Source organism: Python bivittatus, unplaced genomic scaffold (assembly GCF_059951505.1).
Source record: "Python bivittatus isolate LINGU-HERP-01145 unplaced genomic scaffold, Pbiv_v1 ctg000080_np1212, whole genome shotgun sequence".
In the NCBI taxonomy this organism is placed as follows: Eukaryota; Metazoa; Chordata; class Lepidosauria; order Squamata; family Pythonidae; genus Python; species Python bivittatus.
Window position 1 is genome coordinate 42,947,984 of NW_028277035.1, and position 22,406 is coordinate 42,970,389.

General features: G+C 37.9%; 1 protein-coding gene across 1 annotated transcript in view; it reads left to right on the forward strand.

The window, feature by feature from the left end:
• The first annotated feature begins 1,820 nt into the window (after positions 1–1,820).
• FAF2 (Fas associated factor family member 2) overlaps positions 1,821–22,406 on the forward strand; it is a 39,445-nt gene continuing 18,859 nt past the window's right edge. Inside the window, exons 1-7 of the mRNA XM_088133922.1 lie at positions 1,821–1,928; positions 13,054–13,122; positions 13,905–14,039; positions 14,886–14,962; positions 15,407–15,545; positions 16,161–16,246; positions 16,489–16,580. Coding sequence (XP_087990048.1) covers positions 1,866–1,928; positions 13,054–13,122; positions 13,905–14,039; positions 14,886–14,962; positions 15,407–15,545; positions 16,161–16,246; positions 16,489–16,580 — 661 coding nt within the window. The 5' untranslated portion in view covers positions 1,821–1,865. The remainder of the gene's footprint in view (positions 1,929–13,053; positions 13,123–13,904; positions 14,040–14,885; positions 14,963–15,406; positions 15,546–16,160; positions 16,247–16,488; positions 16,581–22,406) is intronic.

Here is a 22,406-nt window from a genome sequence, read left to right on the forward strand (position 1 = left end):
CCAATCATTGGACTTTCAATTTATGGTGTTTTCCAAAGAAAATATGTGATCCTGCAAAGATTGTATGTAAAAGAAAAGTAAAGTGTCAGGCACCAGCTTCTTATTAAAGATAAGAAGAGAGGAAGGGGAGGGGTATGTGACAACCAGTTTATCCTTCTTTCATTTGGAAATGAAAAGATCCTACTCAGGTGTGAGTTCATTGCAGCTTATAATCAAAACTTCAATGGCATGAGTCATCTTCCTTCCCTTGCAGTGGGTAGCTGGAATGTTCTTAATATATTATGCCTTTTCAGTGGGGAAACCAGAACTTGGTTAGCTTAGTATTTTTTCTTATAGGCTCTTACTGACTTTTTGCTTAATAGCCAAGAGCACTCAAATTCTAATTTTCAAATACCACTTCCTCCCAAACTGAATACTGTTGTGAAATTCTTTCTGGTTACACCAACAGTGAATCTACACACTTGACTGTTTCACGCTGTAGACCTGCGCTAAATCTTCATGCCCTAGTGGCCAGTAAAAGTCGTCTCTTGAAAACTGAAGCACAATGGATGATTCTCAGGGCCCTTAAAGAAGAAGGCAGCTGATTACAGCCAGAGCTAGATAGCAATGGATTCTTACTGACTGCTAGTGGTGCCCTATTTTTGTGCATACCACCGTTTAATCTGTTTAAACCATATGTAATTTTTTATTATTAACATTCTGAAAATTAAAATGTAACATGGCAAGAAACGAAGCTCAGTTTTAGTGTCTTATGGTGCAATCCTATGTATATCTACTCCCACTGAATTCCTAGTACTTTTGTATAGGATTATAACGACGATCATCTGAGTTATACAATATTGTCACGCTGACAGCAGACAATTCAGGTAGGGAAATCGTCCTCTTCCAAGGCTGTTGGACTCCAACTCTCATCATTCCTAGACAGAACGGGCAGCGGTGACTATCCAAAGAAAGCCTGCTTCAGAGCGTTCAACAGAATGGGTGCCGCCTCAGCACAGTAATATATGCAGACATGCCTTACGCTCCATTCATTCGCATAAAACCACGTGTCACTATAATTTCTCAGGATAAAATGCAGCTCATAAATAAAACCGGAAGCTACGGGGGACTCTCACAAATGTGACATATTGGTGTGTTCATAGACTTTTACAATTGAAACATCCTCGGCTTTCAGCTTTATTCTTCTCGCCTCTTGCACGTGTCTTTTTCAAGCACGTAACTTATCAATGGAGCACAAGAATTCCGTGTGCAGCTGAATAAAGCGTTTGGTCTGAAACTGATTATATGAGAACATTTTAAGGAAACTTTCCTTTTCTGCAATCTCAGGACCGTTTTATAGTTTGACTTTTTCTCGAAATCCAAGCAAGCTTTATTTACCTCTTTCTAACCTCCAGTATTTATAATGGGCTACACTTCGAGACCGTCATTGGCTATTGTCTATTCGCCAAAGCTCTCCAACTGGCAATATGCTGAAAACTGAGTGCATTAGCAGCAACTTTGGTATATGTGTGTGTATATTCAACCAAATTAAGACGAATTAAAAGGACTAAGAAGACTGCTACCATTTCAGTGGAAATATACTACTAACCAATCACTGCAATAATGAAATGCTGAATTCCTTCATTTCTTTGCCACCATTTCGCATGAAAACAAAAAGCAAGGTCCGTTTCTCACACAATGAATTATAATAGGTCTCTTCATTCCTAACACTGAATTGTTTTATAGCTCTACATTCCTACCTCTGCGGAAAGAATGGTAGCTCTAATCTCTATGATGGCACACGCGGGTAGAGCGTAGACGGAAGGTTCGAATTGTTACGTCATATCCGTAGAGTGACGCAGCTGCGGGTCAGAGGCGGCGGCAAAATGGCGGCTCCAGACGAGCGGGAGTTGTCGGCGGAGCAAACTGAGAAGCTCCTTCAGTTCCAGGTGCTGGCCTCGGGCACGGCGGGTGGATGGACCTTGGTGAATGGAAGTAGGCCGGCGACCCCGGCAAGAGCCCCATCTAATTGCCCCTGGGGAATTTCTAGCGTGCAGAGAAAAGCGGGAGCAACCTGGTCATTCGCTGCTGCTGGCCGTGGGATGGCAGCGGGACCATGTGGGGTGGGGACCGCTGTATTGGATGGAAGTGTTTGGAAAAGGGCAGCTCTTCCCCGCGACTTAGGGGAGCTCGTGACCACCGCTCGGTGAAATCTTTTGCCTGAGTGTGTGTTTGGTTTCTCCCGGAGGCTCCGTGTAGGACGAACGGCTTCTTTTCTAAAGGGAATTACCGGGGGGGGGGGGGAATCTATAATATAAAGTCTGAGCTTGGTTGAAATATATTTAGTTATATGCTGTCTTCGAAATTCATTAATAGTAGGACCTATTGCACGGTAGGCTGGTTAAAGACAACAGGAAATGAGTCAGTGTATGGATATGTTGGAAGAATTCTCCAATCCATTCCGGGCTGGTTTACCAGTGGGTTTCTTTTTAACATAGGTTGCTCACTTACAGTGTTCAAATGAACAATCCTAAGTGACAAGTTGACATGGAGTCCAGTATTATGAATATTTACTTTGGAATAAGCTGTACAGGTAATCCCCAGTTTAAGAACGAGTTCTTAAGTCGAATTTGTATGTAAGCCAGAACAGTATTATTGTGTAATACTGTATAAGTAGTACTGTGTAATGAACTAGAACCGTTGTGTATTTAACTTGAATTTTGCTACAATAGGCTCGTTCTTGACCATGGGTCATCTGTAACCTGGGCGTTCTTAACTAGGGACTACCTAGTGAGTTCAACAGATTCCTCCTAACCAAATGTGCAAATATGTAGCATTACTCCTATACTCTGTCTTGTTCTAGCACACTGAGCAATACGCTACACAGAAATCATTGTAGTTCATGAAAGAGTAAGTAAAAGAGCACACGATTTTCACATTTAGTACTCCATAAGCACATAAGGAAATATATGAGGCTGCACAGTTTTGGCAACAACTTGTAGAAAAGTTGTCAACTGAGAATTCCTAACTAGCTTTAAGTGATGGCATATATCTATTAGGTGTAAGTTAAAAAAGCAACTATTGATGATTCATACCCGTAAAGTCAGACTTATTTTATAATTCAGACTCTGGCATTGCTGCATACATTACAATTTGTGACTTGTATTTAGCTTATTTAATAAATGTGGGAAAGCCTATTAAGTCAAGACTGATGCTGCCTTCTTCAGTTTCTTTTTGCTTTTCACAGCACAGTTTCCAACATGATTATAGCGAGAACAGGGTTTTTTTTCCTACATATGCAACTTTTGTTCTATTATTCCTGGTTTATGGAACAGAAGCAAATGTAACATGGAATGTTTACAGTTGAAATCTTGAAAGAAAATTAGTATGATTTTAAAAATCAGCCCAGCATTGTGAGGGAGTTGGATAGCTTTCATGCAACATAGTGCTTATTCCAAGCCCTGACATCTCAGCTGCCTTAGGTTAGGTTGCATGTGGATGTATTCCTATCACAGAAGAATCTAATCTGACACTTAGCTATCCTCTCTAATTCCATAATGCATCTCATTATATATAGATCCACGGGTTCAACCTGACCTGTCTCCTTTCCTCCCCTAATATTGTTTAGTATCCAGCCTATTGAAGAGTTCTATATAATTCAAAAGTTTGCATATCATTTTGTAACCAGTATATTACAACTATGTATTGTGATTAGTTTAATACATGTGTTGTCTTAAAATGGATTTTGGGGATTAAGATGTCTGATTTTGTATTCTGCTTTCACTATTGATTTCTCTAGAAATATGCTTTAATAGTCCTGTTGAACAGAAAATGAGTTGTGCATAATTAAGTACGTCAGCTTTTCCCAACTTGGTATCAGTTGAGGGTGCAGTCCTGACAATTCCTAGCCAGTATCACTTTCATCCATGTTTTCTGGGAGTTGCAGATGCAGTGTGAGATTGAGGAAAGCTAAATACTTAAGTAATATGCCCAGATCTTGATTCAATTGTATCAAATAGAAGCTACCCAGTCACTACTATAAATGATAGTTTCATATCTAATATTGGTAATGTTCCAAAGTGATAGAATAGTATATTCTCTGTGCATCTTTAGATAGCCATAATTTTATTTGCTACTGTTACACTGTTCTCATTGCTTAAAGCACTGCAGGCAGTATTGATAAAAACCATACATGCCAGGTTCTTATGGTCATTTTAGAAATCTGAATAAATAATAGAGAAGAAATTTGGTAAGTTGATTTTTTGTTTGTTTGTTTGTTGTCACTGTTGAAGAGAAAATTGTGATTTTTAAAGGATCTTCTGATACTGTTAAAAATCAGGAGGAGTCTGGTAGCACCTTTTCAGACTAATACATTTTAATAATAGGCATCAGCTTTCATGAACTACAGTTGTAGCTAAGCTGTAGTTCACAAAAGCTTATGCCTTTTAATTATGTGTTTAATTTGAAAAGGAGCTACCAAATTCCTTCTGATTTTTAGCTACCATAGACTAACATGTCTTTCCTATTACACTGATATGATAGTAAACTCAGGTTGCTTTTGGTTAAATTGAAATTTTTATTTTATAGTTAGCTTCACTGACTAGGAGGTCTTTACTCATAATATTTTACCCATCATATCCATCTGCAACTTAAATTGTGCTGTCCAAATCAATTATACTTTATTTTCTGAACATAAATATTTTGGGTTTCCTGTACAAAATAATACTTGTGTAGGAAATTGCCTTACAATGTACACATATCAGGTTTTCCAATAAAATGTTCTAAAAATAAAGGCAGACTATAAATAAGTTTAATCACAGTAACCTATTTAATACTGTACCATCATCACATGACACTTTAATACAATTACATAAAATATAGGATAATAATGTGAAGTGTGTGAGGGCTGATAGCAGGAAAAGATTTTTTTTTCATCTATGAATAAAGGGCACAATAGTAGTATTCAGAAAATAAAAATTTACAGGATACTGCAGGTGTATTATAAAGACATTATTTTTAAAAGCCCAGATCTGAGGGCAGTTGAAATTTGGCCCTTTTATATTTTTTGGTGGGGATGGGAGGGAGCTAATGGGCAAAATAGGTACAACAACTTCACAGTTGCATAACCTGCTTTGCTCCTTATTACTGTAAAAAATAGTGGTGTCAGAAACTGCTGATATGATCTAAAGGTGGTCTGGAAGGGCCCCAAAATAGGGGTTGAGGGAAGATGCAGAACTAAATCAGAGCTTATACTTATATCTGGACAGTCTTATCCTTAAATTTTTCTCAGGAAAGAAATTGGCTGTTAAGCTGTGGTGGTGGTGGTGGGATTAAAAATGGAGCCATTTTATTAGCCAGAATATTTATGGTTGGTTTCTCCAACCTGTGTCAGACTGCACCTTTCATCATCTCCTACCAACATGTCTAAATGGCAAGCACCAGATTGAAATAGATACACTATAAAGTATACAGCTTCAAGAGTTGAAATAAGTATGGAGAAATTGAGCCTCTTAAAGAGTTATCTGAGGGACAATCTGATCAAACTGAACACTTTACAATGTGCTTGAACCTCTCTTTTAAAATTGTAAAAAATGTTAACTTTGGTTTGATAGTGTCCTTAGATTTTAGAAAAATTGGGTTTAATAGAGAGAGAGAATCTCCTTCCTTTCTTCTTTACTGGTGCTATACTTTTTCTTTTTGCTCTCTCCTTTAACTACTATAGAAGGTTGTTGTTTTTTTTAAACCCCGGAGACAGGATTCCACTTTTCTGTCATGTGAACATGTTTCCCAAGCAGAACTTGACATCCATCCTCTGTTTTAGCTTTTAAAGAATTGATGAAAACACCAATACAGGGAAACGATTGCCTCCAAAATGGGATTGGCAATTTGCCTTTTTTTAGATAAAGCAATGGTAATTTTCTGAAATAAAATTTATGGTTAGAATCTACTTTTTAAAAACATTCACATATTAACTAAAGAAACTTCAGTTTTCAGTGTAAGATATGTGATCCTATGAGAAATATAACCATATTGTATCTGGCAACTATTTCATTTTTATAGTCCTATCATGCTATTTAAAACACATTTTTTTTCTTAAAACACAGTAAAGATAGTAAAGTGCACTGATGTTCCTAAATGTTTATTATGTTCCTAAAACATAGTAATCATAGTAAAGTGCACTGATGATGTTACCTAGTCAAGTAATGAAATGTCTGCAAGCAAACAACCAAGCTCACACAGCATCAAAGACTCCATGTAGTAAAGACTTATATTTTTTTGAAAGTCAGGTACTCTTTACCTTGGAAATGTAATTCTCTGGAATTTGGTGATGATTGGGAATTAAATCATTAATTTGATATGGGATGCATGGAAATGTATTTCTTTTCTGAAGTATCAGAGCAACATAAGCATTAACGTATATGTTTTCCCCTCTAAATAATAGCTGTAAGTTGCAGATCAAAGATAGAACCATGGTCTGCAGCAAGGAGTGGCCTAAAGGAGTGGCTTACTTTCCTTCCAAAGTCTGGTAGTTAGCCTTTCCATGTTTTTCTCCAATTCTTCCTCATGCAATGCCTGTTTAGTCAAGAAACAAAGCAAAACAAGAATCTTACCATGTTAGAAATATTCATACATATTAAGTTAGCATCTTTATACATAGGCAAATTTAATCATCAGTCTTAAGAACATGAAAGCAGAGTTTTGCAACTTTGAGGCTATTATCTCAGCATCTTAATTCCTGTTTACTTAAATTTCTGCCTCCTCTTCATCAGGTTGCTTGATATGTTATATATAAAAACATGATGAATATATGTTATGTTAAAAAGCTATATTTGAACAGAAGTATCTTGGGGTGGGTAAACTTTTGCAATGGTTTGAGATCTGTATTGTTTTTTGTAAATCCCCAGTTATTATTGCAGCAAACTCAACATATTGTAGTTACTCCTTTGGAAATATAATTTAACATTATCTAATTCAGTCTTTCAAGCTTGACATACTTAAATGCCCAGTTCCTGGAATTGATAAATTTATGGTAGTAGTAATACACAATTGTATTACTGTTTGTGTCACGTTTTCCTCATTTAACAAGAAAAATGTGAGAAATGAATGAAAACTAAAATGTGTACAAATAACCTATTGCCAATCTTTTGGCATTTCTGGGCTGTTCTGTTTTAAAAAGAAGCACACAAAAATCTGGCACCTGAAGGCTTCTACTATTTAGAAACTCAGGATAGTCAAACAGAGGATAAAATCGGTCTATGCAGTAGTTGTTTTTTTTTACCACAAAGTAAAATTTTGTGATCTCAAAGGGGATATATAAGCTCCTTCATTAATAATGTACTCTAATGACTGCTGCTTACATGAACTACATCGCAGCTGTATACTTACTTTTGTTATCACCTGCATTCCATGCTTAACTTCAGAATTTTCAATCCAGTGTATTTGCATCACTATACTATATGATATAACCAAATAGAGCTGAATAATCCACAATAGCTATTACGTATTTATAAAATTAATGTGTTAGGCTGAGATTTGTTTCTCTACCCTCTTGAGCAGTAAATCTTATTTTTTAGTGGAGCAATAAAGTTCAGAATGTGTCATCTATGGAATATGTTTCAAGGAGGATACTTGTCATTGTCAGAGCTACCTGTAAATGCTAGATAAATCTGACTTTCATCCAAAACAAACAATTATTATAATGTTGAAGTGCACAATATTGGATAATTTGGTAAAACCTGTCAGTTATCACAGCCTGAAGAAACTGCTATTCCAGAATGAGTGATACAGTTGACTAGAGGGGCATATATTAATTTAATCTTTTTTTTAAAAAAGTCTTATTTATTCCAAAACTAAAATAAACATAATTTTATTTTTCAGACAATTTAAATGTATTTTCCACTTCTGAATAATGCTGATAAGATGCCATTAATTTTCCCTGGCTCCTATAGAATGGATCTTATTGTATATATGCAAAAGGCCCTTTAAATCTTAGGGGGAAAGGGATGGGAAATAGGATCATTCATTCATTCATTCATTCATTCATTCATTCCAAGAATCCCAGATAGGAAGCCAGCTATCATTTTCGTTATCTTATCTGAATGATGGAAGAAAAAAGAAATCAGCTGATAATAGCACTGAGTATTTTGGATGCTTCTTGTCAGACAGTTTGTGAGGAGAATGTTCCATTATTGTATGTTATGTAGTTCCTGGATTATAACACTGGGAACAATATACATTAATAGTTATTTGTCCTCTTTCCAACATTAAATAAATTATACTTCCATATTTTAGAGGTAGTTGTTAATATGGTTGTGCATACAGGACATCTACATAATAATTGACGTTCTTAAGATGTTCAGTTCTGTCAAAGTTATAGGGCATTTGAATGTTCCAATTCATTGTAATGGCAATTCAATCAGTGAAACTTTATACAATCCTTTGTGACTGTTGCATGAGGTGAAGGGAGAGGATATTTGAAGTTTAGTTTTAGCTAAAAAGTGCATATAGCTGAAAGCTGCCTTTTGTCTTGTAATGTTGACACCTGTATGAAAATGCTGATGTGTGATGTTGTTAGTTCTCTCACATAAAGCCGCTATGCTTTCTTACCTAGTTTTAAATAAAGAAGATTCTAGCAGATAGACTGCATGTAAAAGGGCAGTAGAGTCTAGAAATGTAAAGAAATATTAGGTATATTTGTCCAATCAAGTATATGATTCAGGAAGACATTTATCTTTACAGAATTTTTTTAAGATTAATTTAAATCTGATTTTGGGGAAGGGGTTGTAAGATGTGTTTAGTATTGAAAGAGAGAGAATTGAGGTTCTGTTATAAACTACATATGCTAATTTTATTTTAAAATACTAATTAGGTAATCCCTTGGTTTGCAGAGTGTCTGCATATCCAACAGAGTTGAAGTTTGAGAAAAGATGGAACAAGACCAGGAATACCAGCTTAACAGGCTGACTGGAATGTTACAGACTGAGGCCTCCTCTTGAATTATTTCAATATGTCTGCATACATTCTCTCAGTGCAGTATGGCACTGAGGATACAACAGTATATTCTTGGGGGAAATACCTAGTGACTGTCTTGTGTTTGGTAAACTATCATTATTCTTTTGGTGGTAATGGTGGTCAGGAATTCCAGAAGTTGTGGTATCAAAATTATGTAGTGGTGGTAAACTATAAAATTTAAATAGTAATGTGAGATGTGGAGATTGTTAAATACAGTGGAACCTCGAGTTACGAATTTAATCCGTTCCGTGACTCTGGTTGCAACTCAAATTGGTCGCAACACGAGGCAAATTTTCCCATAAGGTTCAATGTAATTACCGTTAATCCGTTCCGGCGTCTGCAGACCACGTGTCAGGGGCGGAAAAACAGCCGCGGACCACGCGGCAGGGCGGAAAAATGGCCGCGGACCACGTGTCAGGGGCGGAAAAACAGCCGCAGACCACGTGGCACGGGCGGAAAAATGGCCGTGGACCACGTGGCACGGGCGGAAAATGGCCATGGACCACGTGCCACAGGCGGGAAAATGGCCACGGACCATGTGGAGCGGGCAGGAAATGGCCACGGACCACGTGGAACAGGCGGGAAATGGCCGCGGATCCGGTTCGCAAGTCGAGGCGGGTTCGCAAGTCGAGGTAAATTTTTGGGGCCGGAGCTGATCGTATCTCAAAAAATTCGTAAGTAGGGGCATTCGTAACTAGAGGTACCACTGTATATGTTCAGTCATGAAATGTAAACTCATATCTCTGAATATATTTATTTATATTGCTCTTTGGAGTCAAAGTGATATTTTATCTAGCAAAGGATATTGAACATAAGTTCTAAACAGTATAGAATTGTCAGATATGGATTAGATATATAATATGCAGCAAGTTCATAAAATATAAATTGGTAGCCAGAACAAAAGTTGTACCTAGAATATAAACATTTTTTTAAAAAAACAATATGTAGTGTTTTTTAATTTAAAAAAGAAATAAAACATTTTGAAGGCTGGTAGATATTAAAATGTTATTTATTTATTTATTTATTTATATTTATATATCAAATTTGTTACCACCCATCTCATTAAAAAATGACTCTGGGCAGCTTACAGAAAAGATAAATATTAATTAAAAATACAATATAGCAATTTAATAATTTATCCTAAATAAATATTAAGTATCTTCCAAGAGAATTGATGGTAACTAAAAATTATAAGTCTCGGGGAACATCATCAGGGTGCCAGCCACCCCGAGGGTTGGTTAAAACTCTCTTGCCCCGTGCAAGTTGGCAGAAACAGGTCTTCAGTTCTTTCCGGAAAGCCAGGAGGGAAGGGGCCAACTGCACTTCTGGGGGGAGAATATTCCAGAGGGCAGAGGCAATGGCAGAGAAGGCTCTTCTCCTGGGCCCCGCCATCAACATTCTCTCGCTGATGGGGTCCATAACATGCCCTCTCTGCCTGACTGGGTGGGATGGGTCGATGTGATGGGGGTAAGATGGTCTCTTACGTAGCCCCACGTAGGGCTTTAAAGGTAATAACCAACACCTTGAATTGGCCCAAGAAGCCAACTGGAACCCAATGCAGCTCCTGCAGCAAAGGTGTTATATGTGCCATCCTTGGGGCACCTAGGATTGCACAACCGCATTTTGAACCAGCTGTAGCTTCCGGATACTCTTCAAGGGTAGCCCCATGTAGAGCGCATTGTAGTAGTCTAAACGAGAGATGACCAGGGCACGAGTGACAGACCGGAGGTTGGAGTGGGGGGGGGGAGAAGCAATTTGATTGGGAAATCTGTGCATTGGCAGCTGTTGGTGCATTGTTTTTTGAGGCATGCCTTTCTTTTTCCTGACAAATTTGTAAGCAGAGAGCCACCATCCTCTGTACTTTAGATGGTCTAAACTTTTCTTTACCATCAGGCTTATCTGTTATAAAATAATTTGTATTTTATTATTTGAATGGATAATTACAAGCATAATTACAAGCATATTGCAGTGACAAACAAGACATATTAGTACATATGGGGAAGAACTGTTTGGACAGAGTGACCTGTTTAGTTGACCATGGGAATTAGGTGGACATTTGCTGTACCTTGGCTACAGTAAAGTCTTCTATAAGATTCTAGTAAAGATGATTTTAAAATGTTAATAGATGGTTGCAGAGCTGGTTCAATAATAGTACCCAATGAGTGTATGTCAGCAGCTTGGTAAGAGTCTGGAGAAAAATGTCAAGTGGTATGCTTCATGTGGAACTTATTTAGAAATAACTTGTAGATGATACAAAGATAGAGGGGATAGCAAACACCTTGGAGGACAGTATGAAGATTCAGGAAAATATTGACAAGCTGGAACAGTGGGCATTGTTAAGATGAATTTTAACAGGGACAAATGCAACGTCCTACATTTAGGCATGAAAAATCTAAAACAGGGGTATAGGTGGAGGAACCACACTAGGCCACAGTTCATGCAAAAAGGATATGGGTGTCGTGATGGATTAGAAGCTGAACATGTGTAATGCTACTACAAAGAAATAAAATGCTGTCCTAAAATGCATAAACATGATATAATGTGAAGATCAAGAGAAGTCATTTCTCTCTATTTCGCGTTGGTCAGATAACACTCAGAATATTGCGTCCAGCTCTGGACGCCACAGTTTAGGAGGAACATTGACAAATTGCAGCATGTTCTGAGGAGAACACGCAAGATGATAAGGGTCCTGAAAAGGAAAACTACTGAGGAGTAATTGGAGACATTGGGTATACTTAGTCTGAAGAAGAGTAGACTGAAGCAACATGCAATGTCTTAAGTATCTAAAGGGCTATCATCTAGAACACAGGGCAGGATTGTTCAGAATTATTCCAGAAAACAGAAGAAGAATAATGGCTTTAAATTGTTCAGAAGTAGCTTTTGGTTGGACATCCAGAAAAAAAATAACAATAAGAGGTGTTCAACAACGGAACAGACCGCCTTGGAAGGTGGTAGATTCTTCTTTCACAAGAGACAGAGGGTGGATTGCCATTTGTTAGGGATGCATAGCAGTGGATTCCTGTACTGGGAAGAAGGTTGAACCAGATGATCCCCAAGGTTCCTTTCAATCCTTACTTTCTGATTCTGTGGTAAAATAGCTTTTTGTTGAATGTAGTCTTATTAAGTGGTGAAAAATATGTTAATGGCTGAGCCAGTTTTGGTGGGAGGTTGGATAGCTTATTTAGTTTTTGCTCATTGTATTATAAGAACCCAGCTTTTATAGTATCAAATTATGATTTAACAAGTTTCATGTTTGCTTACCATGTTGTGAGCACCCAATCAGTACTTACAGAAGAAAAAAAAAATAAAGCCTTATTTGAGTTTAGCTCAATTCCTGTGAATTCATGAATGTGTTTATGTAGTTTTCTTGGCAACAACATGGCAGTTATTTGGCATTGCCTTCTAGGTTGTTTTCTAAATTCCCAGTCTACTCTATAGCTCTTGAAAATTTCTGGTAGTCTCCCATCCAAGCATTAATGAGATATGACCCTCTTAGCTTTTTGAGATCAGTCAGTGTCATTTAGATGTTGCCATCTAATTGGGTACAGTATTTGTAAAAGTAATTGATGTCTGATGTGTGCTGCCATTTACCATCATTTTTAATAGTACATCTGAGGATGGTAAAAAACTAACAGTGCTAAATATAAGGAGAGGAGAGTTTTGATGCAAATTCAGATGCCAGAGGAGGAATAACTCATCATCCATTGAAACTGTCACTGGTGCAGGAGGAATTACCATGAAGCATTCCAACAATTAGGCACCGTAGCTTCATTTTGGGAAAGTTGACTTTTTTCCAACTAATAGTAGTCTAAAAAACAATGATATTCGGGTTTTTCCCAAGGTTTTTTAAGAATCAACGTTTTAAAAAAAGGTAAGTATTAAATGTAAAGTTTGGTTGTACCATGTTTAGAATCCAGCATTGTCTTAATTATCAGCTGTGTTAGGATAAAATTTGCAAATCTGAATTACTAAGAGAAATGACTAAAAATAAATTAGTTAATTAATTCAAGAAATGACATGCACCTTCCATGACATCTGTTCCCCCACTTCCTTTGGCCTTAGGATTTGACTGGCATAGAGTCCATGGACCAATGTCGTCATACACTGGAGCAACACAACTGGAACATAGAGGTACTGTGCCATTTGTCCATGCTTTCTTATTGCACTGATTGTAATCTTTCATCTATAAAGACATTAATATGAGTTCCTTCTTTAAGGTATGTTATGATCAGGTACATTTAGTACTTAAAAAAGTTATTTCACATTTTATAAGTGTATTAATCAGCATAATTTATTTTGCATAATTCTGTTTTGTTTCACTCTGCAGAATTCTGATAATTAGAGGGAATTCAACAAAACATTGCAATTCTGCTCTACCTCTGACCATTAGAAATATAAGTTATTCACATATGGTATCTGTACAACTCTCAAATATACCTCGTTTATAAGAACTAAAAAAGTACTGTGTTCTTTAAGCGAAAACTGGGATTTATAAGAAGCTAGATTTCTGAAATTTTCAAGTTCTAGAGCCAGTGAAGTGGTTAATGTGTTGGATGTGGAATGAGGGTATCCGGTTCAAGTCTCATTCATTCTTGGAGCTCAGTGGGTGATTTTGGACCACTTACTGTCTTTCTCTCAGCTCAATTCACCTCATAGGTTATTTTCACGGGGATGAAAACTGGGAAGATTTGCATGTATCCCATTTTGACTGCCTCTAGCCATTCCTCAGCCTTTCAAACTACAATAATGTTTAGTAAAGAAGAATCTGTTTATTTAAACCATTGAATAATGTATTTCAGGCTGCAGACTACCGATAAGTCCATGTGCATTAGGTAGTTCCTCATTCTTGTGTTCAAAATAGTACAATATTTTCTGCAATAGGAGCGTAATATATTGTGGGTCTCCTTCTGCAGGCAGCTGTTCAGGATCGATTAAATGAACAAGAGGGAGTCCCAAGTGTCTTCAACCCACCACCTTCTCGGCCACTGCAGGTCAACACTGCCGATCACAGAATCTACAGCTATGTTGTTTCAAGGCCACAGCCAAGGGCAGGTTATTTTATCTGAATGTGCTTAAAAAAGAAAAAGTGGTGTTCTCTGTTGCTAATATGAAAAGGACCAACACGGGGAAAGTTATTTCCTTTGTATTTTCTGTGTTATGGATTGTTCATATGCTGCATGTACTCTGCTTGAGTCATTGGGAATCCCTTTGTATAGAAGACTGGGCTTGTGAATGTCCACAACTGGCATGCTTCCTTTTGTTACATTACTGTAAATAGTAAACACAGAGCCTTTACAGAATGTTTTTGGCTTACTTTTGTTGAATTAGTCCATAAAATAAGTATGTTAAAAGCTTCTGGGAGGCTTAACTTATTTATTTTGTGTAGAACACATCTCCCTGCTACCAACTCAAAAAGTGCAGCTGTTCTCACACAAAATACTAAAACACAAAGACTTTTGTGTTCTAACACAATAGCTGTTCTAACACAAAACATCTTTGTTATACATTAATTTATTTGATTTATTCATGAACTGTATTATTTTCTGTGTAGAATGAAAATGCCATGTGAAGTAGCCATTGACCATTTTAAATAGCTGTTTTAAATGTTGACTAATCCCTAAAAGTTACTAAATGTCTTTGTTTACATTTTTTAAAAATCTGGCAATGAGATTCTGAAGTTTGTGTCATTGTTATACTGTAATATCTTCTAAACCGGAGAGGGGGAAACACAGAGAAGCATTTGTTATGATTGCTAGATGTTTTCTTAAGGATCTTACTTAATGACAGTAGTTTCCCTGATTCTGCTAATCTTTCACTAACATAACACACTAGGAAAGACATTAACATGAATGTGTAAAAGGAGTATAATGATAATTACTTTCTATTTGTTTCAGGGTTTATTAGGTTGGGGTTACTATTTGATAATGCTTCCATTCCGATTTACATATTACACATTACTTGATATATTTAGGTAAGTCCATGCTTAGTTCATGTTTGTTTATGTTAACCTTATGCTTTATTCTGAACTTCGTTATTGTTAACTCGTTTAACCTGTCAGACACACATACACAAATAAATACATATGAATGGATTACTAATGGATAAGTGCCAGATTTCTGGTTGCCACCCAGTAACTATGCTGCATTAGAAATTGTGCAAAAATTTTTAAGGCTAATGAATTGTTTTGATTCAAAAGGCATTTCTTACCATTTTTAGCACAACAATGTAGTAGAAATATAATCAGTAATCAGTATTGATTGATCCCTAATGTGGATTTGTGTTTTGCAAACTTAAATCATAGTGGCAGATCATGGAGGAATTAGTTTAGAGCATTTAAGACTGTAATCTGCCCATTCACATCTTCAGAGTCTTAGATAACCAGTCACCAAACGCTTTGATCCTGTTTTTCTCTCAGGTTTGCTTTGCGCTTTATCCGTCCTGATCCCCGTAGTCGGGTCACTGACCCTGTAGGTGACATTGTTTCATTTATTCATATGTTTGAAGAAAAATATGGAAGAATACATCCTGTCTTCTACCAGGGAACATACAGCCAGGTTGGTGCAAGTGTTGACTCAGATAAATGGAATTATCCTAATCCCATTTTATTATATCTCTTGGAAAGCCACTCTTAAGTTTTCATTTGCAGCACAGTTGCAGTTTCTTTCCTTTACAAAAATAATACTGGTAAAATTTAATTTAAAGGTGTAATTCGAAATTCTATTAGTGTTGCTTGTAAGTGATTAGATAATAATTGGATTTTCATTAAGTGTGATTACAGAATATTGTCTTGTAATGGGGTTATTTCCTTTGGGTTGTTGGGAGACCCTTAACTGAAAGTCATATCCAGTTTTAGACCTATTTGTTCTAAAGCAGCCCTGCACCCTCTCTCCTCTGCTTCCCAAATGGCATATTCCACCAACCTGCCCGTCCTCCACTTTCCCATGCCTTCCCTCCCCTGCCTCCACTGAGTCACTGATGCCCTGGACTTTTCTCCTATTGCCCATCCATTTGCCTAGGACAAAACAGCCTTTTTTCATTCCAAGCTCAGACCAAAACACCTGAAACATGCCCATTTCTTTTAGGCAAAGATCTCCTGAAACCACCTATTCTGTGACTGGAAGCTTTTTGTATATCTCTAATCTCAAAAAAATTATGCTTTCTCTCTCAAGGCGCTGAATGATGCCAAGAGGGAGTTGCGCTTTCTCCTTGTTTACCTGCATGGTGATGATCATCAAGATACTGATGAATTCTGTCGGTAGGTGTTATTAAGTCAGTAAATTGTTATCTGCATATAAGTCACCCTCAGCCATGGAAGCTGTCAGCTTAACCTATTTCACAGGCTTGTTGTTATGGGGGGAAAAGGAAAGGCGGAAGCACTATGAACACTGCTGTGAGCTCCTGAATAAAAGGCAGGATGTAAATCTGTCAAATAAATCAATGATAAAATATGTTTTGTATGTAGCTTCAAGTAGTTTGTTTATTATCCTCTTCTTACAGCAGTACACTGTGTGCACCAGAAGTGATTTCCCTCATAAACACCAGGATGCTCTTCTGGGCATGTTCTACCAATAAACCAGAAGGATATAGAGGTATGTCCTCTTGTAACATATCTGGCCTGATTACTCAGAAGTGATGTTCAGTGTATTCAGTGGGATTTATACCAGAGTAATAGTACACTGGAATAGCCTTAGTTGCTGTGTTATATGTATTTCCTGGAAAAGAAATCCTGTTAAATGTTGGCATGTTCTAAATCTCTAAATAACTTTTAGAGGTTTTTAAAATCATAAACAGGCATGTGGAAAGTGGGTAATCTGGAAAAAACTTAGTAGTCTTGTATTGTGGAGAACTTACAACTGATGTGGGTAAAGATGACAGAATGGAGTTCCATGGGCAATTCTGACAATAAAAGAATATAAATAGTAGGTGGTTGTAAAGCTTTATATTAATACCTGATATTTTTAACTAATCCACATGTGACTTAGAGTTAGGAATGATCTGGCTAAAAGAGAAAGGGCTAGTAAGGGTCTCTAAAATCATACTTCCAAACCGCAGGGAAGGGCAGTAAAATTGCATGTGTGGTTTTGTGTAAACGGTATAAAGTGATGCATTGAAGACAAAAAATCCTAACCACACATAAGCTAGTGGGGTTGAGTTTGCAGTAATTGGCAGGGAAATACATCTTGAATTGTGGCGAAAGGAAGTGTCAAGTCAATATGAAAAGGAAGTTCCTTATTGACGATAATTTGGAAACGAGCCAAATAAAATTTTCAATAATACAGTGACTTTATAAATCTATGGAACAATCACATTTGAAATATTACAAGTTTCTGGTTATTGCACTTCAGAAATATATTGTTTTCCTACAGAGGGTGCAAAAAGCATAAAGTTAAAATGATCAAGGAGCTACAATTTTTATACAACATTTTGCAGCATTAACTTTAAAAGGGGAATTAAATAGGTGAGGCACGCTAAGAGATATGGCATGAAGAAAGTAGATAGAAGTTTTTTGTCTTAGCAGAACAGAGTAATCCAGTGAAGCTGAATGATGGAAAATCTATGACAGATGAGAGTAAGAACTTGTTCATAAAATTATGGATTCAGTTAAGGTTTTATGATGATCACTGATATGAAGCTTTTTATAAGTCACTAGCCTAATTGAATCATTCATTGTTTAGTCGTTAAGTCGTGTCCGACTCTCCGTGACCCCATGAACCATACTGCGCCAGGCCTTCCGGTCCTTCACTGCCTCCCTGAGTTTGCTCAGTTTCATGCTCATTGCTTCAGTGATGCTATCTAACCATCTCATCCTCTGCCGTCCTCTTCTCCTTTTGCCTTCAATCTTTCCCAGCATCAGGGTCTTCTCCAAAGAGATCTCTCTTCGCATTAGGTGACCAAAGTATCTGAGCTTGAGCTTCATTATCGATCCTTCCAATGAGCAATCAGGGTTGATTTCCTTTAAGATTGACTGGTTTGACCTCCTAGCAGTCCAGGGGACACTCAAGAGTCTTCTCCAGCACCACAGTTCAAAGGCATCAATTCTTCGGCGCTCCGCCTTCTTTATGGTCCAGCTCTCACAGCCATACATTACTACTGGAAAAACCATAGCTCTGACTATGCGGATCTTTGTCGGCAAGGTGACGTCTCTGCTTTTTAATATGCTATCTAGGCTTGCCATGGCTTTCCTCCCAAGGAGCAAGCGTCTTTTAATTTCATGGCTGCAGTCTCCGTCTGCGGTGATCTTGGAGCCCAAATAAATGAAGTCTGTTACTGCTTCCATTTCTACCCCTTCTATTTGCCAGGAATTGATGGGTCCAGATGCCATGATCTTAGTTTTTTTAATGTTGAGTTTCAAACCAGCTTTCGCACTCTCCTCTTTCACCCTCATCAAGAGGCTCTTTAGTTCTTCTTCACTTTCTGCCATTAGGGTGGTATCGTCCGCATATCTGAGGTTGTTGATGATTCTCCCTGCAATCTTAATTCCGGCTTGTGATTCTTCCAGCCTGGTATTTCTCATGATGTACTCTGCATATAGGTTAAATAAGCAGGGTGACAGTATACAGCCTTGTCGTACACCTTTCCCTATTTTGAACCAATCGGTTGTTCCATGACTGGTTCTAACTGTTGCTTCTTGGCCTGCATACAGATTTCTCAGGATGCAGGTAAGGTGGTCTGGTACTCCCATCTCTTTAAGAATTTGCCACAGTTTGTTGTGATCCACACAATCAAAGGCTTTTGCATAGTCAATGAAGCAGAAGTAGATATTTTTCTGGAACTCTCGTGCTTTCTCCATGATCCAGCGAATGTTGGCGATTTGATCTCTAGTTCCTCTGCCTCTTCGAAACCCAGCTTGTACATCCGGTAGTTCTCGGTTCATGTATTGCTGAAGCCTAGCTTGTAGGATTTTGAGCATAACCTTGCTAGCATGTGAAATGAGTGCAATTGTGCGATAGTTTGAGCATTCTTTGGCATTGCCCTTCTTTGGAATTGGAACGTAAACTGACCTTTTCCAATCCCGTGGCCACTGTTGCGTTTTCCAAACTTGCTGGCATATTGAGTGCAGCACTTTAACACCATCGTCTTTTAGTATTTTAAATAACTCAGCTGGAATACTGTCATCTCCACTAGCTTTGTTGTTAGCAATGCTTCCTAAGGCCCACTTGACTTCACTCTCTAGGATGTCTGGCTCAAGGTCAGTGATCACACCAGCGTGGACATCAGGGACATTAAGATCTTTCTTGTATAGTTCTTCTGTGTATTCTTGCCACCTCTTCTTAATCTCTTCTGCTTCTGTTAGGTCCCTGCCTTTTTGTCCTTTATCATGCCCATCTTTGCACTAAACGTTCCTTTCATATCTCCAATTTTCTTGAAGAGATCTCTAGTCTTCCCCATTCTATTGTTTTCCTCAATTTCTTTGCATTGTTCATTTAAGAAGGCTTTCTTATCTCTCCTTGCTATTCTCTGGAAATCTGCATTCAGTTGCTTATATCTTTCCCTTTCACCCTTGCTTTTCGCATTCCTTCTTTCCACAGCTATTTGTAAAGCCTCATCAGACAGCCACTTTGCTTTCTTGCATTTCTTTTTCTTTGGGATGGTTTTAGTTGCTGCCTCCTGTACAATGTTATGGACCTCCGTCCATAGTTCTTCAGGCACTCTGTCTACCAAATCTAATCCTCTAAATCTATTCATCACCTTCACTGTGTACTCACAAGGAATATGATCTAAGTCATACCTGAGTGGTCTAGTGGTTTTCCCTACATTCTTCAATTTAAGCCTAAATTTTGCAGTAAGAAGCTCATGATCTGAGCCACAGTCAGCTCCTGGTCTTGTTTTTGCTGTCTGTATAGAGCTTCTCCATCTTTGGCTGCAAAGTATGTAATCAATCTGGTTTCGGTATTGACCATCTGGTGATGTCCATGTGTAGAGTCGTCTCTTGTGTTGTTGGAAAAGAGTGTTTGCTATGACTAGCTTGTTCTCTTGACAGAACTCTATTAGCCTTTGCCCTGCTTCATTTTGTACTCCAAGGCCAAACTTGCCTGTTATTCCGATTACTCCTTGACTTCCTACTTTAGCATTCCAATCCCCTATGATGAAAAGGACATCTTTTTGGTGCTAGTTCTAGAAGATGTTGTAGGTCTTCATAGAAGCGGTCAACCTCAGCTTCTTCAGCATCAGTGGTTGGGGCATAGACTTGGATGACTGTGATATTGAATGGTTTGCCTTGGATACGCACTGAGATCATTCTGTCGTTTTTGAGGTTGTACCCCATTACTGCCTTTCCGACTCTCTTATTGACTATGATTGCAACTCCATTTCTTCTAAGGGTTTCTTGCCCACAGTAGTAGATATAATGGTCACCCGAATTAAATTCACCCATTCCCGTCCATTTCAGTTCGCTGATTCCCAAGATGTCGATGTTCAGTCTTGTCATCTCATGTTTGACCACATCCAGCTTGCCTTGGTTCATAGATCTTACATTCCAGGTACCTATACAATATTGTTCTTTGCAGCATCGGACCTTCTTTTCGCTTCCAGATACATCCACAGCTGAACGTCCTTTCGGCTTTGGCCCAGCCGCTTCACTCTTTCTGGAGCTACTTGGAATTGCCCTCCGCTCTTCCCCAGTAGCATATTGGACACCTTCCGACCTGAGGGGCTCATCTTCCGGCGTCATATCTTTTAGCCTTTTAACATTGTCCATGGGGTTTTCTTGGCAAGGATACTGGAGTGGGTTGCCATTTCCTTCTCCAGTGGACCACATTTTGTCAGAACTCTCTGTCATGACCTGTCCGTCTTGGGTGGCCCTGCACGGTATAGCTCATGGCTTCACTGAGTTACGCAAGCCCCTTCGCCACGACAAGGCAGTGATCCATGAAGGGGGAATCATTCATTATGTGCCATCAAATGTCAACTCTTAGTGATCACATAGATTTTCTCCAAGACATTCTGTCCTCAACCTAGTCCTTCAAATGTTCCATCAGTGCACCCATTGCCCCGAGTCCACCCACCTTGCCACTAATACATGTATAAGGTATATAAGCTGTTTAGGGCTACTACTATTAATCTGAGATATTCTACCACATATATTGGGAGCATTATGTTACTGCACACATGCTTCATGTTTAGCCACTTTGGGGAAAAACACATTATACATTAACTGGAGTACTGGCTTGTTTCTCTCTTAGGAAGTCATTTTAATTGATTTATGATTTATAACTCTGGCTTACTAGTGGAGAAATAAGTCTAGATTCCCGGTTAGCAATTTTGAACAAGCACAGGCAGACCATGTAGATTTGGTTAGCCACTTCCATTAACAGAAAGAGCCAAACAATGTATATTAACTTGATCTTAATATGATGTTCAAGTGCACAATATATTCTCCAGTGTCTACAAAATACAGGAATAGATTATGCAGAGATTTGGTACTGAATTTGCTGATGATATCCAATTTTATTGTCCTTTTTCCAAGTTCAAAGAAACGAACTGTTTAGGAATGGTGAAGATCCGTACGTGAATTCACATACAGTGTATGATTAAATTCAGATAAGTAGTATTGATAATAAGGAAAGCAACATGATATAGCTGTGTTCTGTATAGTTGTCTTTCCTTCAAAAAAAAATGAAGTTGCATATCTAATGCTCCTGGATTATCAGATGAAGCTTTGCCAAAAATGTTTTGAATAAATTAGGCTTCCTAAGCAAGAGCAATATGTTATCTAAAAGATAGATATTACAGCAACCCTTATTCAGACCTTAAAGTCTGCCTTCAAAGAATACTGCAATGCATAATATGGCAGAATTTTGTCTGCAAGTAACTGAAGGCAAGTACTTTGACTGTTACTGCTTCTGATGATTGCTTTTTGAAAACAAGTTTTAAGAGTCAAATAGTTAAATATCCAGGTTGTTTTGTATGCTCCTATCTGGCCACTTGGATCTTTTAGGAAAGTTCTACTCTGGGTCTTGCAGCTCACTGAAGTACAGATTGTTTGCCATGAGAAACCAGACCTGGGCATTCAAACTCTGAAATTCCTACCTTTTGAGATTTGTATGGCCATGTTCCTGATACTCCAGCGTTTGATATAAACTATACTATTTTGTATGCTTTTAGATTACAACAAAAGAAGCAGTTCCCTCATAGAGTGGCAATAAATGTGGGAGCTTAGAATTGGAACAAATGTTTTTACAGTCCATTATGGAATAGAATCATAGCTCTGTGATAAGGAGTATTTGAACAAAGATCACACCTGAATCTCTGTGATTTTGAATTACAAGAAACTTTTAACAACAGAAATAGGGAAGGGTCTTCTCTGAAACCTGCCAGGGTAGCTATTAGTAAGACTTGAGAGACAAAATAATCTAGCTCAGTTTAAATGTTAAATTATGGCTTGTGTTCTAAAGCTGCAAATATGACAGTGCTTT